The 17,888-nt window shown below is 39.8% G+C and overlaps 1 protein-coding gene across 1 annotated transcript in view; it reads left to right on the top strand.

Annotated features, from left to right (window-relative positions):
• ppp1r9a (protein phosphatase 1, regulatory subunit 9A) overlaps positions 1-16,963 on the top strand; it is a 51,875-nt gene extending 34,912 nt beyond the window's left edge. The window contains 9 exon segments of the mRNA XM_057355264.1: positions 1,174-1,253; positions 1,874-1,961; positions 2,109-2,160; positions 2,385-2,444; positions 3,335-3,383; positions 11,588-11,704; positions 12,554-12,568; positions 12,843-13,025; positions 14,141-16,963. Coding sequence (XP_057211247.1) covers positions 1,174-1,253; positions 1,874-1,961; positions 2,109-2,160; positions 2,385-2,444; positions 3,335-3,383; positions 11,588-11,704; positions 12,554-12,568; positions 12,843-13,025; positions 14,141-14,347 — 851 coding nt within the window. The 3' untranslated portion in view covers positions 14,348-16,963.
• The last annotated feature ends 925 nt before the right edge of the window (positions 16,964-17,888 follow it).

Genomic DNA, 17,888 nt, shown 5'->3' with positions numbered 1-17,888 from the left:
GGGAGCAAATCAAGAGGGGAACAATGAACAAAAGGACTATTATTATAATGGCTATTGTTGTTTTTATAATAATAAAAGTAATAATAATAATAATGCATCATTTTCTGTTTTATTCAGAAAATTGTATTTTGAATTTTGTACACTGAATAAACATGTAAAAATGTAAAGATATTTTTTATTTAGTTAAATTTAAATATATATTTTCAATATATATTTTTTTCCTTACATGGGTTGAAGTCAAATAACATCAGACATTTCCCACAAAATCTGACATGACAGCTCAAATTTTCAATCATTATTTTAAAGTTAACAGTTCGATACCAAATAAAGTCTTATTCCAAAAAGTCAGTTTTGTTATTAAGATTGTACTTACATTTTTCACAGCCATATTTTGTGTTAAATACAGCAGCCACTTTCACTCCATTTTTTTTCTACTTTATGCCTACAAACAGTAGCGTGCACACAACCTGTTATTTGCATTATGTAACTGTAATATTTTTGCGCCCCCATCACTTCGAACTCTGACCTTGCGGTTGCACGCTAAATGAGATTAGTTAATGACATTAAACAAGCACTGTCACCTCAGATGCTCTGCTCTCCTCTCCCCACACACTCAGCTCTAATGGGTTCACTGGCTCTTTATATCCTCCTATTCTGAATGTGCTATGATTGCTATGATAAGAGCAGACAGCATAGGAAAGCTGATTGGATGCATTGTGACTGAATGAGGCAGATTATGAAGAGGTGTTGCCGCATGGACGGCCTCAGTTCAATGGAAACTCTCGAGCCTGTTTCAACAAGAGCCCTTTTTATTTCAAATATCTGTAAAGAGTGTGTGGCAGTACACGACATTCAAACATATAAACCAAGTGGCCAAAAGCTTGTTGAAGTATTATGTTTTTCATCAGATAGAGTACTGAATATTTGAGAATGGACTTTTAAAGTGGTTTCTTGTAATTTTATCAATGGTAAATTACTTTCTCCTAGTTCAGTTTAATGGGCAGAAACAACTATATAAGTCTTATGTTTTCTTCAATTAGCCATTGTGTAATAATGACCCAGCAACACCCTAAATAGCAACTGTATTATTTGTTAATAGTTACAGTATTTTGGGGTGCTTTTCAGTCTGTGTATATTGCTCTTTGTTATATAATTCTCTGTTTTATGTGCTAGAACTGGGCGAGCTGATGGGAGCCATTGGTGCGCAGAGAATGTGCAGTTCTTCTGAGGGACAAGAGAGCCTGGAAGGGAGGGTAAGACTCTCTCTCAGACACACACAGTACTCACATCTCACAGAGGACAGAGCCAGATATGCTGAGAAAAAGTGGAAGTCAATTGTAATCTCATACTTAACAATTAATAAACGTCTGGTAGGTTCATATGGTTACACAATATTCTCTTAATATTGAAAGTGTTTCTGTTGTATGAATAGTCATAACAGCTCACAGGGTGGAGTGAGCCGTTGGTTGCAATTCGCAACCTCACAGCTAGATGCAGCTAAATTTCATAATATTGGAACCTGGACCTTTAATATTATATGTTGGGTTGTGGTGATATTAAATTATATTTCAAAATATATCTGTTATTATCTGACTTCTAACATTACAATTGTTGGTTTAACACAATGTATGTAAGTACATTGTAAGACAAACTGAAGAAATCTGTTTATTTATGTTTTACATTGTATTTTAAGAGTTGTTAGTTGTAATCAGTAATACAGTACATGTAATAACTGCAGTACAACTCTGCAGGGAAACAAAAGGAAGTTCATTGGTCGGTCAGTAAATAACAGACAGGAAAGAGAACAGATTTTTTTAACTTGGGTGTTGAAATCTCTCTCGCTCTCTCTCTCTTTCTGTATGTGTGTCTTTAGGCCTCTGGGCCTCAAACCTCCAGAGTATCTGGAGCCGTAGAGGTCCCTCTCATGTACCCACAGCCTCAGCAGGGTCCTGATAATGAAGGTAAATGCATCAAACCATTGCTGCATGATTAGGGCTAAATTGCAAGGCTAATGAATTATGCTAATGACCATAGAGACGCAGTAATGACAAATTCATTTGTTGTATTGTTACATAAGCTATGAATATTAATTCCTGATGTTTGTACAGTTTCCAACTCTTCAGTGAGTCTAAAGGAGAAATACAGCAAAAAAGACCTCGGGTAAGGTGATAGGTCTTATAGTTATGTAATGCAGTTATTTAAATCATAGCTTTGGCATCAGAATATGTTACAATAAATGGCTTCATTGTTACAGGCTACTGTATGAACTGATATTATCCAAAAGTATTGTGCTCTTTGAAACCATCAGAAGAACAGAAGAAACCATCCATTATTACTCAAGAAACTGCTGTCAATGTTGACGTGCCTTTGAATTATGCTCCCAGGTCTTCGCTGAGGAAAACTAAAGGGAAAGAGCAGGATCCCAAAGAATTTCCTGGTAAAAGGTAAATATATCACCACATGCATACATACATACATATTTGCTTGATAATATATGTAGGCCTATATCTAATATAGACAGTTTCAGTGGCAACCTCCGCATAGAATCAATAGCTGTTGAGTAGTTTTAATTTAATTTAATACAATTAATATACAATAAGATATTAATATAGATTAAATCTAAAATAAATGGATTTATTATAACCAAACACAGACTGTAAATTAACTTCGGGCCAGGGCATGCGTCCGATGAAATCGTCTATACAGTATATTAAAATAATAGAATTCCAGAGACTGCAACACACACACACACACACACACACACACGCACGCACGCACACACACACACACACACACACAAACATTTCAACAAATCTTCATTGATTCACTGATTGCTTATTCGATTATTTAAGAGAATCGCTCAGTTGATGAAAAGCTAAATATAGTTTTATTTCCTTTGGGAATATACAGATGAAACGATTCTTCAAGCATTACAATCTGTGTATTTTAGCCTTAAAAAACACACAAATTTTACAGCTGACTTTTTAACAAAATAATTGTCAAACAGAACAGCTGCCAAACAGTACTTGACTACATATTTGCAGAAAAACAAACATGGGAGAAACTAAATTTTACCAAATTTGTTTTGCTGAGAATATTATCTTATAAAAAAAGAATGAAATTAGAAAAAAATAGAGAAATGTTCACAAACATTTGGACTCTATGTACAACATAAATAATACAATAATATGATACCAGGTTATGGCTGAAGTTTAAGTCTTTATAGCAGCAGTGATATAAGAGCAACCTGAAAGTATAATCCGTTTTAGCCCTTTCCAGGTTCTGTACTTGTCATTCATTGTGTATGCTTCAGTAACCAGTCCTCTATCTTTAGCTCCAAAGAACTTCCAGCAGAGAACAGTCCTGACAGGAGCAAGAGGAAGGTGAGAATACCTGTACACACGCACACATCGTTTTTTGTTGACCTGCACGTAACTGAAATTACGGCAATAATCTCCAATTTGTGTGTTTTAATTAAACAGAAATCTCTTTCATGGCCTCGTTTCTTCTCACATTCATATTATTTGGTACTGTACCATGACCTGTTTATGCAGATTCAAATCTAATCAGATTAAAAAAATAATAATCTATGAATAGCAATATTTTTCTTTTCTTGATTGTGTTGCAAAATTATTGTGGAGATGCTCAATTATAAATACACCATGAAATGAGCATGTTATGTAATTTCAAACTTTCCTTTCAATGTTTTCATGTCTTATGAACAGTGGTGCACTGTGGATAGTGTCATTGGAAGTTAAAATTCCTGTATTCTCCTCCTGAAATCAATGATGTTTTGTATTAAAGGGATAGTTCAGCTTCACAATTAACATGCTGTCATCATTTACTAACCCTGTTGTCATTTTAAACCTGTGTGATTTTCTTTCTTTTGCATAACACAAGAGAAGATATTTTTAAAAATGTTGGTAACCAAATAATGTTGGTCCCCATTGACTTCTATTGTATGGACACAAAACCAATGTCAATGGGGACCAACGGTTTTCTCTTACCAACTTTCTTCAAAATATCTTCTTTTGTGTTGTTCAAAAGAAAGAAAGTCATACAGGTTTGAAATGACAAGAGGGCGTGCAAATAATGACATAATTTTCATTTTGAAGGTGAACTATCCCTTTAAACATTTGTGCAACTGAATGGTGGTAATGAAAATTATGCACCACTGCCCACAGTGCAGTAGTATTGCTTTGAATAAATTCCCTCTATGCCAAAACCAGGACAAAGAATAGTACAAAAATATGTCAAATATTTTCATATTCGCTTCTCACAGTGTCTCACAGGCTGGTTTAGAGACAACAGACAGTGGACATAGACTGGTAAACATGTCCATCTGAGCTGTGTGGATAGTCTCTACTGGGACATGAGTGTGTGTCTGTTACTAAACATTCAGGAAGTGAAAGTTTGATGTGAGGAAATTGGCATTTTTGAACCTTTTCAAGTAATTTTGTAAAGAGAACAGCCCAAAGAAACTGTAGACTGCAGAACATCTGTGAACCATATATCTGCCAGATAGGAGTGTATATGTTATGGGTGATAAAGGAGTAGTTCACCCTAAAATGGCAATTCTGTCATCATTTACTTGCCCTCTTGATATTTTAAACCTGTACGACTTTCCTTCTTCTGCAGAACACAAAAGGAGATATTTTGAAGAAAGTTGGTAACCAAAAAACTATTGGTCCACATTGACTTCTATTGTATGGACACAAAACCAAAAGAAGTCAACGGGGACCAACGGTTTTCAGTCATTTAGTCATTTAGCAGACGCTTTTATCCAAAGCGACTTACAGATGAGGGAAACAATGGAAGCAATTGGAACAACGTAAGGACAACCAAAAGCATAAGTGCAATAAAAAAATGGTCTCATATAGCCTACCACAGTACACAGAGAATTTTTTTTTTGAAAGAGTAGAAAAGAGATAGAAGTCAGAACTGATCAGTCAGGTGTTGACGGAAGAGATGTGTTTTCAGACAATTCTTAAAGATGGCTACAGAATCTGCTGATCTTGTAGCAGCAGGCAGATCATTCCCTAAATGTGGAACTGATCCAGAGAAGGTACGTGAGAGAGATTTTTTTACCTTTTTGGGATGGCACCACAAGACGTCGTTCGTTTGCAGAGCGTAAGGATCTGGCGGGTACATAAGTCTGCATTAGTGAATGAAGATAAGGGGGTGCCAAATCATTGGTGGTCTTGTAGGCCAGGAGCAGAGTCTTGAATTTGACTATAGGGAGCCAATGTAACTTAATGAAGAGAGGAGTTACGTGCGCTCTCTTCGGTTCATTGAAGACCATTCTTGACGCTGCATTCTGGATCATCTGTAGAGGTTTGGTTGTGCAAGCTGGAAGTCCAGCCAGTAGCGCATTTCGGTAGTCCAGTCTGGACAGAACAAGAGCCTGGACTAGGCCCTGCGTAGCATGCTCGGATAGGAAAGGTCTAATTTTCCTAATATTGTAGAGGATGAATCTACAGGACCGGGTGGTGCTGGCAACCTGATCAGTGAAGTTAAGCTGATCGTCGATCACCACTCCTAGGTTTCTGGCCGTTCTGGAAGATGTGATGGTTGATGTGCCCAGTTGAATGGAGAAGTTGTGATGAATCTTTGTGTCGGCCGGGATTACAAGCAGTTCTATTTTTGCAAGGTTCAGCTGCAGGTGATGGTCCTTCATCCAGAGCGAAATGTCGGCTAGGCATGCTGAAATGCGTGCAGAAACAGTCGGATCGTCAGGCTGAAATGACAGGTGGAGTTGTGTATCATCCGCATAGCAGTGATAGGAAAAGCCATGTTTCCGAATGACAGAGCCTATGGATGTCATGTACAGTATATAGAAAATAGCAAAGGACCAAGCACTGAGCCCTGAGGCACCCCTGTGTCATGATGTTGGGACTCAGAGACCTCACCTCTCCAGGATACTCTAAATGACCTACCTGTGAGGTAAGACCTGAACCATTGTAGCACCACTCCAGAGACAGAGTTGTTGATTTTAGCATGGTAGTACTGAGTTTTCGCAAAGGAGACATCAGCAGAGAAAGAAGAGAGGAGAGACTGATAGAGACTGAGGTCAGTGGGTTCTTTAGATTTGCGCCACTTTCTCTCAGCAGACCTGAGCGTGACGCGATGCTCGCGGAGAACATCAGATAACCAGGGGGCAGAAGGGGATGCACGAGATGGCCTGGATGTAAGGGGGCATAAGCTGTCTAAGCAGGAGGTAAGTGTGGAGCAAAAAGTGTGTCGGTGGCACTGTTAGTATCCAAGAGAGAGAGATGTTCAGAGGGAGGGAGCATGGCGGAGACCGCAGAGGATAAACAGGAGGGAGAGAGTGTTCGTAAGTTGCGTCGGAATGTGACCAGTGGGGAAGCATGTGTAGTGTCTGGAGAGGTTAGGTCGAGATCAAGAGTGATGAGGAAATGATCTGACGTGTGCAGCGGGGTGACCTGGGAGTGATGAGTGGAGCAGTGTCGTGTGTAGATATGATCTAGTTGATTACCAGACTTATGGGTTGCTGAAGTGGGAACTCGCTTGAGGTCAAACGACGCAGTCGGCAGCCTGTAGTTTTTCAAGATGGATGTTGAAGTCTCCATGTACCACCAGAGGAGTACCATCCTCGGGGAAGGATGACAGAAGCGTATCCAACTCCTCCAAGAAATGTCCAAGCTGACCTGGGGAACGATAGATAACTACAACATGAGTTTTAACAGGGTGGATGATAGTAACAGCATGTGACTCAGAGGAGATGTTGTCACACGAGGGTGCCAGCTGTTTGAATTTCCAGTCGTTGGGGATAAGTACACCGGTTCCTCCACCCCTCCCTGATATGCGTGGGCTGTGGGAGAAAGTGTAGTTATTTGAGAGAGCAGCCGGTGTGGCAGTGTCCTCTGGCTTGATCCAGGTTTCAGTAAGTGCTAAAAGAGAAATACAAGAATGTTTAACAATAGCTGTGATTAAATCTGCTTTGTTTACAGCAGATTGGCAGTACCATAAACCAATGGGAAATGTAATTGAGGTAGTTGTGGATGCTGAAAGAGTGCGCAGATTATTAGCATTGCGTTGCCTTCTACGTGATACAGGAGATTTACAAGTTGTAGTGACAGTAGGGATTTGAAAATACATAGTAAAAAACGGGGAGTAAGGAATAACAAATAACAAGAAGAGAATAAATAGAAGTGCAAAAAGTTAATACTGAAGTGCAATACTCAAGTGCCTTGTCGGTGTCCTTGCTCGGTGGAGTCGCACAGGTAGAGTAGATGGTCTTCACGCTCTTCGGTCTTTACACGATTAGGCTGCCCAATATCTCACAATGACACGCAAAACCAGCACGACAACAAACGTGACTTCAACACATGACACGACGGTAGTGAACAAAGCAACAAAACTGCGTTTACACTCAATAAGACAAGAATCATCAATTACACTTACGCGCAATTACATCTTCTTTTATGTTCTGCAGAAGAAAGAATATCATACAGGTTTAAAATGACAAGAGGGTGAGTAAATGTACAGAATTTTCATTTTTGGGTGAACTACTGTACCTCTTTAAGAAGCTTTATCAGAGGTTGGTGTTTGAAATGTTAGCTGCTGACACATTATGCATTTTACAAAGTCCTGAATGCATTTATTTAAAAATTCTAATTAAATTTGTGAGTAACACGTGATGATAATCATTTGAGTGTGCTCAAAAACATCCTTACTCTGTCCCAGTTAGTCAGTACCTGTAATAGACTTACTGCACCTGTGAATCACCATTAATTATGCTGACAATACTGTTTGTCATAATCAATAAACCAATCAAAATGAAAGAATAAATAATTGCAATAAACAATTTATGCAAATTTAAGAGTGAATGGATAAACATGTCAATCATATGAAAGCAATAAGCGCTGCGAAGCAGTGGGTTACAGTGCATTTTATAACAGCTAAGGGCGTTGTGGCACGACGTGAAGCAGAGTTGCTGTTATAAAATGCACTGTAACCCACTGCTTCACGGGGGCTTATTGCTTTTATAAAATGGTTATTCCTATGCGTAGCAAGGTTTCATAAAATAAAGTAAATAAACTAAGAAATGTAGTTATGGTCACGCATTCCCACTGGAGTTTCCCATTATGGGCATTTCGGTAAAAGTCTTCTTTATAAAAGAAAAAAAATCCTACGCAATATATACATCTAAACAAATCCAAGATGGCGGCGCGCATGGTTGCAGCGGCTCTCCATTTCAGTGCTTTTTTCTTTTACTTTTTTTGTCGTTTTTCTTTACTTTGTGTGTTATTGGCACTGCGAACATTCAGTACACCCGCCAGACGCTTCTGGATATCGGGGACCAACACCAAATATCTGTTTCGAGCGACTTTCACCACACGCATAACATCCCAGACGACATAGCGAGACCGTCGGCCTCCCCGTGGATTGTTGTCGGATCTAGGAGGCAACGTAGATGGAGGAGGGAGAGGGAGAGGAAGCAGAAGCGGGGCCGCAGGTCCGGTGCTATGCTAAGGCTAAGAAAACAACCACACAAGACACCTCTGCCGAGCCTGTATCTCTCCAATGCCAGATCCCTGGTGCATAAAATGGATGAGTTGGAACTACAACTCGCGGGAAATCGCTATGTTTGTGACTGCTGTGTCCTGATTGTCACCAAAACTTGCCTTCACCCGTGAATACCTGATGCTAGCGTGCAACTAGCACGCCGTACTCTGTTCCGTCAGGACAGGACTAAGGACTCTGGTAAGAGCAGAGGAGGGGGTCTCTGTATTTATGTGTATGAAAACTGGTGTAACAGCGGGACAATTATGGATAGACACTGTTCCCCAGACGTCGAGTACATGTCTGTAAGATGTCAGCCTTTCTTTCTGCCGAGAGAGCTAACTGTTGTGATCGACACAGCGCTCTCTTTCCTGCTGCACACCATAAACGAACAACCGCGGGCCCACCCCAACGGTGTTCACATTATTGCAGGAGACTTTAACAAGGCCAACTTGAAGACTGTACTCCTGAAGTTATACCAGCATGTTAAATGCGCTACAAGGGGGGAGAATACTCTGGATCATGTATACACCAACATCAAGCATGCCTACAGAGCCATTCCCCCACCTCGGCCAGTCAGACCATCTTTCCCTCCTGCTTATCCCAGCCTACACCCCCCTCAGACGCAGGGCCAGGCCCACCACAAAGACTGTTACAACCTGGCCTGGAAATACAATCTTCAAACTACAAGACTGCTTCAAACAGACAGACTGGGACTTATTTGTACACCAGGAGCTGGAGACATTCACAGGAACTGTACTGGACTATATCCAGTTCTGCATCGGGAATGTGACTGTGGACAAAAACATCCGGGCTTTTCCTAACCAGAAACCCTGGATGACCAGCCAGGTCCGCACACTTTACAGGGCCCGCGACGCTGCCTTCAGGTCAGGGGACAGAGCTCTGTACAGAGCTGCTCGAGCCGACCTGAAAAGAGGAATAAAAAGAGCCAAGGCAGACCACAGGATGCGCATTGAGTCCCACCTGTCCAGCAACAATTCACGGGAGGTGTGGCGAGGCATAGAAGACATCACAAACTTCAGAGGCTGTGATGCGTCTACGGAAGCCCCGAGTGCGCCACTGGCAGATGAGCTAAACTGCTTCTTTGCTCGTTTTGAAACACCTCAGCAGCACTCATCTGCTCCAGCCCTCCCCCACCTAGTCTTTGCACTAGTCCATTCACTGTGCAGGATCACGATGTTAGACGGGGGCTCCTGGCAGTGAACCCCAAGAAAGCTGCCGGCCCAGACGGAATACCTGGCAAGGTGCTCAGAGCGTGCGCCTACCAGCTCGTCCCCACCAGGATCTTCAACCTCTCCCTGGCCCAGGCAGTTATCCCGCCGTGCCTAAAATCAGCTACAATAATCCCAGTGCCGAAGAAGTCTCCCATCACCAGCCTGAACGATTACTGTCCGGTGGCCCTTACTCCGGTAACCATGAAGTGCTTCGAGAGACTGATTCTTCGGCACATCAAAGATCATTTCCCCCCAGACTTCGACCCTTACCAGTTCACATATCGCACGAACCGATCCAAAGAGGACGCCATTTCCGTAGCTCTCCACTTTGCGCTGAACCACCTGGAGCAGCAGCAGAGCTATGTTCGGATGCTCTTTGTGGATTACAGTTCATCTTTCAATACCATAATCCCGGACAGACTCATCACCAAACTAGACGCTCTTGGCCTTCCCCCTCTTACATGTGCCTGGATAAAGGACTTTTTAACCAACCGACCCCAGACTGTGAGACTTGGCCCCCACCTCTCCTCTACCTGCACGCTGAGCATCGGCTCCCCACAGGGCTGTGTGCTGAGCCCCCTCCTGTACTGCCTCTACACCCACGACTGCAGTCCGGCCCACAATGACAATCTCATCGTCTAGTTTGCCGACAACACTACTGTGGTCGGACTCATCTCCAAGGGTGACGAGGCCGCCTACAGAGAAGAGGTCCTGAAGTTGGCAGTCTGGTGTACAGAGAATAACCTTTGTCAACATTGTTGACTTCAGGAAGCATAGCACTGATCCAGCCCCCCTTTACATCAATGGCGAGTGTGTGGAGAGGGTCCACACCTTTAGGTTTCTCGGCGTTCTCATCTCCGCCGACATCTCCTGGACAGAGAACATCACGGCTGTCTGCAAGAAGGCTCAGCAGCGGTTACACTTCCTGAGAATCCTCAGGAAGTATAAACTAAACTCTAATCTACTGCTGTCCTTCTATCGCTCATCCATCGAGAGCCTGCTGACATACTGTATTACAGTATGGTACGGCAACTGCACCATTGCAGACAAGGAGAGGCTCAAGAGAGTTGTAAAGGCAGCACAGAAGATCATTGGCTGCCCTCTTCCTTCCCTGATGGACATTTACACCCCCCGCTGCCTCAACAGAGCTAAAATCATCACCAAAGACAGCTCCCACCCTGGCTCTGACCTGTTCGAACTGTTGCCCTCAGGTAGGCGCTACAGGTGCATTAAGACCAGAACAAATAGATTTAAAAACAACTTCTTCCCAAAGGCAACTACCCTGAACTCTCACATGCACTGCTTTTAGTCCAATCACCCCAACCCCCGGACTCTCTTTAGTCACTATTAAACACTGTTAAGAACCTCACCTTCTGTGTAAAACCATACAATGTGCAATATTTCATATCAAAATGGGCAATATACATATATATATATATATATATATATATAGAGTGCAATATTTTTACATATATTTAACATTGTATATAGTACCATATTTATATTTACAAATGTACATACTCCTCAAGACTGCATGTTATTCTTCATTCTTTACACTGTTGTTGCAATGTTTGACTATGTTTGACTACACTGAAATGGAGTTGACTTTTTTAATTTCATTGTACATGCGTACAGTGACAATAAAGGCATTCTATTCTATTCTAAAGTGATATTTAGGCTATGTAATGCAGCCAGCTGTTATAAATCGGTGTATTTTATAACGGCTTAGAACTCGGCTCAACCAATCAGATTCAAGGACCAGAACTGACCGTTTTATAAAACCAGATATACGTATTCTCTCTCTCTCTCTCTCTGACCTCATTCAGGGTCCTGGAGTAAATGATGACCTCAGCATCAGCAGTGCGAGCTCACCTGAGCTCAGTGGTGGCCTAATCGACGTTAACACGTCTGGTCGACAAATACTAACACTGTCTTCAGATGAGGTGATGTTTGTACTATGTACTTCAATGAATGTTCTGGTTCAATACAGGTTCAGCTTCAGTGACAGCATTTGTAACTGTTCATTGCCATCATTTTAATTTGTACCTAGGTTAAAAAAATAAACATACAGTAACACTGTGTCTACACCGGACGTGACCGGCTTGACGCGGCACGACAAAAGACATTAGAAACACACTAGAACAATTCGAATAATTTAAAATTTTGTCCACACCGGATGCGGTGGAATGTGGGTGTAACACCATGTCTACAGTGGACGCGGTGCGACAAAAGAATGCATTAGAACCGATTTTGTCCACACTGGATGAGCCGCGTCTGGTGTAGACACGGCGTTAGGCTACAGTAAAGCACCTTGAGTTTTTTTGCTTACATGCATTATTTAGTAAAGTACTGTTTATTTGAGCTGTGAAGTTATCTAAGTGATCTTTTTTTGAAGTGAGAGTACTTTTCTATGTGGATGAACTTCTGGTTATGCGTTGCTAATGTAATTTCAGCACCTGTCTCATGCAAACACGTATTTTGTTTGACTTGTGGTTATAGTTTTAACACTGTGTGGTTTTTATGTTTACTGGCTAGTGCACACGGTTTCCTGTAATGATGACTTTTGGGTTGAAAATGTTGTAAATTGACATTATAGCCACACATGCTGTCAGTATTGCTTACGACTGTTGAAGCTGGAACATTTCTTTACACATACCTTTAAGAGTGACATCATGTTAACTGAATCAGTGCTAATACATCACTTGCATGCCAACATGTTTTACCTAAAATGTACATGAGTTTTTTTATGACTCAGTGTGTGTTTCTCTTGTGTTCTATGCTGCATTTATTAGAGTGTGGAAGATGAGGTGAGGCTGTTTAATGTGTCCCAGCATGACTCTTCCCAATTCATTTTTCTCAAATATACATTACAAGGTCTAGTTCTGGCGTTTCTTGTACGTGATGATTCCTATAGTATTTTATTTTGTCGTCATGAATACATTTATCCTGGGGTCTTTTTCTTTCTAAATATATAACCTGTAGTTAACCAGTTATCATAAATTATTAATCAAAATTGATTACAGTGTGACATTGGGAAGGCCATAACTCTGTGTGTGTATATATACTGTATATGTGTGTCAGATTCTGGATGAAGGTCAGCCTCTCAAACAGTACCAGTGGCAGAACCGCAGTGTGACAGAGTGGACATGTCAACAGGTGTCCTGCTGGCTCACGGGTCTGAACCTGGAACATTATGTCTCTCTTTTCGCCACCAAGAATGTGGATGGAGAGCATCTACTGAAGCTGGACAGCACAGCACTTAAGGTGAGGAGCTGATCTCAGAACAGTCTAAAAAAAATCACCACTGTTAATATTGTTAGAAACCTTTTAGAGTCATATATTTGAACATAATGAGGAATAGCTCAAATGTGTTTTTGTTGCCTGGAGGGAATGAATTCAATGATAATTCTATGATAAAGTTATCATATTGTCGCTGTCCTTCCGAAACCTCGGGTGTACAAATTCAGTGTTTTTCAGGAAATGGAATGAACGCTGTACTTTTACAGTGAATGCTGTGTTAAAGTTGACAAGCACTTTTTAATACCTTTTATTGATCAGATATTTTCATAACCCAGTGACAAACATAAAGGGTGACTAATAATAATGAAAACTAAAATGACGAAAAATGGAGATGCAAGGTTTCAGAAAGACAGCGGCGATATGTTATTTTTGTATTATAGGTATGGTATAGACTTTAATATGCATGAAAGTAAAATATAGGATGTAGCATATACATAACTTATAGTAAGTAAAATCGAAGTAAAATTTAAGTTAGAAACCAATTTTCGATTCTGTCATGTAACTGGACAGATGTATGACGTAATCATGTGCTATGATTGGCCAATTAACCAGTGCGTAGTGATTGGTCGAATACTGCAAGCGTGCGATGGAATTGTAACGCCTCTTACCATATTTGGAACATCAGGTTCCAAAACAATTGTACTGACAGGTACGCCCATCTTACTTGCGTATACATTTGGGCGGTCTTAGTCAAATCATACCACGAAATGAAGTAGATTTGTGGGGGTGTGGTTACACAAGGAGTTTCAGGCAGGTCTGGGTGAGCATTCACTTTTAGATAGAATGCATCTTTTGTTCCGACACTTTTACGTGTCTAATACATGCATGGGCAACTTATAACACACCAAAGACACAGAAAAACACGTAGTCGTGCCTTGTGACCCCTTTAATTATCTTTTTATTAGTGTTTTCAAATACTACCCTCTACTACAGAGGGTAAAATTCCCTGAAGCTTGAATAATTCATGTCCTTATGCCCTGCTTTCATTGTGAGGATAAAGTTAGCTTTGAGGGATTTGCATAGCTTTTAGGGTTCATCTAACCCGTAGGTAGGTACAGTAAAGGTGTTTATTTTGGCAGGATCTGGGTGTGGAGTCCTCTCAGGATCGGGCTCTGATTAAGAAAAAGCTGAAAGATCTGAAAGTCCTGATGGAAAAAGCTCAGCGAAACAGAGAGAAAATAGAAAAGCAACGTGAGAAACTGCGCAAGAAGGAACTGGATCAGGTTCAGAAACAGGTCAGGAAAAACAGCAAGTCCTCTGGACCAGGAGAGGGCGCCACTGAATGACATCACTTCTTTAACCATCACTACTGTCTCACCATGAGCAGTGTACAAGTAGCAATGAGTTCAGCATTTCAAGAGTTCATCACAAAAGGGGCTTATTGCTATTGAGCTGCCATTGGACAAACTGAAACCAAAATGTCCAATACTGGATTTAATGGTCTTTTCAGGTTTTTTTCTTGTTTTGGCAGAATGATCACTAGTTTTCCTTGTTTTAGGTCTGATTAATATCTATTTATTTGCATATGGAGAATATCTGTTGAAGCAAAGCATATCAGTTTATAACTCATGACAGTTAATAACTGCATTACAAGCACCTTTAGACGTTATGACAATGTACATATACAAGTAACGTGAATATGTCTAAAGTGCCATTTTTTTTTCAAAACCAAGACATGTAGTCCAAGAGACAGACGGGACAGACGATTAAGCGATTCATCTCAAAGATTTTGAGTGCTGCTCACAAGAACCACTACAGTCAGATTCACTGGCATACAGCAAACCTTACTGTGAGAAGAAAGCCATTCCAGATGAGATACTCAAAATCTGTTTGTGGATACTTCACTGCATACTTTCAACCCAGTGTTTGGATCTCCTTCGATGACCTGCCAGTATTCAACTAGAATACAACTGCCGAGTGTGTTCCAATGTGTTCTTTGAACTTGAAACCTCTGATCTTAGGAAGACTCATCAAAGACTTACATAAGGGGTGGCAACGTGATTTCAGGAGTCCGATGTTTTAAACTCCGCTCCAAAGACGCAAGCTGTGTACCCTAAAACAAAAAATAGAAAGCAAGATTGTTTTGCTGGACCCTGTGCTGCTTTTACTCCACAGCTACCTGCTTTTACCCTCTACATAGCCCTGAGATAGATTCTCACTTAGACCCAAGTGCTGCCTTTTGAAGTGCTATAGAGTTTGTATTGGTTTATTTTGTGGTTTGAGGTTGTGGATCACATTAATCGTGTTAATGCACCACAGTTTTTTCCGGCTTCTAAATGTTTGTAGAGCATATGACAAATGTGCACTTAAAATGGACCTGTATCTGTATCTATACCTGTGTTATTTAATCTACTATAAGTTTGTCAGGATAGATTTCATTCCTTTTAATCCCATCGTTTTTTGCATTCTGAAAGCAGAAATGTTGTTACGTGGTAAATAATCGGGCAGAGTGTTTAATAATGTAATTGAATGCATTGAGTAATCATAAGACGGTTTCTTTAGACAACTTTCTTTAGTTAACTTCCTGTCTGTGTTTATAACAATTTATATTTAATTTATATTACTTTATATACATATTTTATTGTATATTAATTGTTTTAAATGAAATTAAAACTACGGAACATTTATTGATGTATGGAAATTAAGTTTGGGCCACATTTGTTTATGTTGTTGTCGCTGAAACCGTCTTATTGATTTATCTTCGGTTATGTTTTAACATTTATGCAACGCATTTCCAAAATGTATGCATTGTAAGTATACACAAACACAGCTGGACAAATTGCCATTTCTTGTATTTCTCATTCAGCTACGATATTAACATTTTTAAGCATTTTATTTTCACTGCCCAATTTCAAATGTCAATATGTCTACATTTTTATCACTCCTGTCTTCAAGGCAACACACTGTCCTTCCATCTGCGATGATACATATCGTTCATGTTTACATGTGACTTACTGCTTGTTACCATAGCAACATGAAGGCAGCTTTGGTGGTTTTTGGGCACTGTGCAGAGTACATTAGGCAGTGTCGGATGACCCTGCACATACATTTCCCTCAAAGGTTACTAGATGTAAAATTTTATTCATTGTTCATTCTTAATTATTTATCTTAAAATTTACTTGTCTTAGTGTTATTTATTTTTTCCCAATCGTAGAAATCTTTGTAAATCAGCTAATATTTATTTACCAAGCAAAAAAGGATTACCAAAAAAATTCTGTGATATTTTGAGAGTGTGTTTCTTTATTAACTCACAATGCTCTTGTGAACCAATCTTCATTATCATTATTGCAAAAATAAGCTTGTCTTAACATGATAAAATCTTTTCCAACCCTCCGCTATGAGTCCGCTGAGAACCTGCTGTAGATCCAAATCTAACCTATCCTATCCATGTACAAAACTGACTTTTGTATGGTAAAGTTGAAGCAATAGCTTTTAAGCCCGGCGTTTTTTATAACTTCCTGTTGTCTCAGTTCCATGAGGAGACCGTAGAGGGTTCACCGGGCCTGTCTGTCTGAATGTGTTTACATGCAGGGATAATCACCTAAGGATTTAAGTACAGAAATGTGATTGTCATTCATGTATCATTTTCACTGATATTTAGGGCGCTTCTCTGACGTATTAAGTTGTTTTACCCTGTTATTGGTATACTGTATGGCAGAATCAGTCAGGGTATATAGAGGAATTGCACGCAAAGCCTGAGTACAGAGCATTACACTATATATTTTGTTTCGTCATACCCGCATGAGGGACCTCAATGTGCCATACCTGTTCTTTCCAAAACTACAAAATCTTTTATTTTTGTTCATGGAAAATAAAAAGCCTTGTGAGCGTTTGTCATGTTGGACTGTAAATACTTCAAATGAAATAATTGGTCAGATAAATACAATGAAAGATCATTCCAACCTTGTCTTGAGTGTGCTGCTGTTTGTGTTATGGAAAAAGTTAATCAGATGAACACTTTTATCATTCAAAGAAATGGTGTTTTATTAAAATGCCCTGAACATTCACCATGGTTTTACTATTTGTGTGACCTACAAATGATATACCAATGGTAATCAATCCATCAAAAAGGAAAACATACTATTCTTTTACTATAAACATGGTCGATTTTAAGGGTGGTAGTTTGTTGTAGTTTACAGTTTAGAATACAGGAGATATACTGTATAAAAACTATATTTTTTTACTTTATTTTAATTTAGTTACATTTTAATTTTTTATTAATTTTATTAATTAATTTATAATTTTATTTATGAAATTAGTTACTTTAAACGGAGTGAATTAAGTTGTTTCTTGCGTTTATTGGTTAGACATTGCTTGCCTTTACAAATTATGCCAATTAAAGCCACAATATGGAATATTTGGACCGCTAGATGGCGCACTTTCGAAACAACAACAAAAGGCGAAGCTAAATGACGTTATGTAGGAGAGTGGAATTATGGGACATGTCGTTTTCACCATCCAGAGGCGTATGGAGATCGCGCATCATGTTCACGGACGAGGTAATGAATTAAATTTATTTTATGTCATCGTAATGAATTAGCTTGCAAGAAACGTGGAATGTAATGCTAAGTTAGACCGCGACTGATATTGGACTTTGTCCATTGATTTGGTAGCGTAATGCTACACGGTTTTACCTGTTTAAAACAGTCATACAGTCGTCGTTTAAAAAGTAAATTGGAAAGAACCCACAGCATTTACAAGTAACGTTATTAGCTACACATTTTTGTGTGACATACTGTATTTCATAGGGTAACTGCATTTATAACTATTGAAATAATCTGTGCATGAGTATTTCATGTACAATAAAAAAAAATGTGCTTACCTGTC

This window comes from Triplophysa rosa, linkage group LG16 (assembly GCF_024868665.1).
Source record: "Triplophysa rosa linkage group LG16, Trosa_1v2, whole genome shotgun sequence".
Lineage (NCBI taxonomy): Eukaryota > Metazoa > Chordata > Actinopteri > Cypriniformes > Nemacheilidae > Triplophysa > Triplophysa rosa.
The sequence above is the reverse complement of the archived record's forward strand: the minus strand, read 5'-3'. Positions and strand labels throughout refer to the sequence as shown.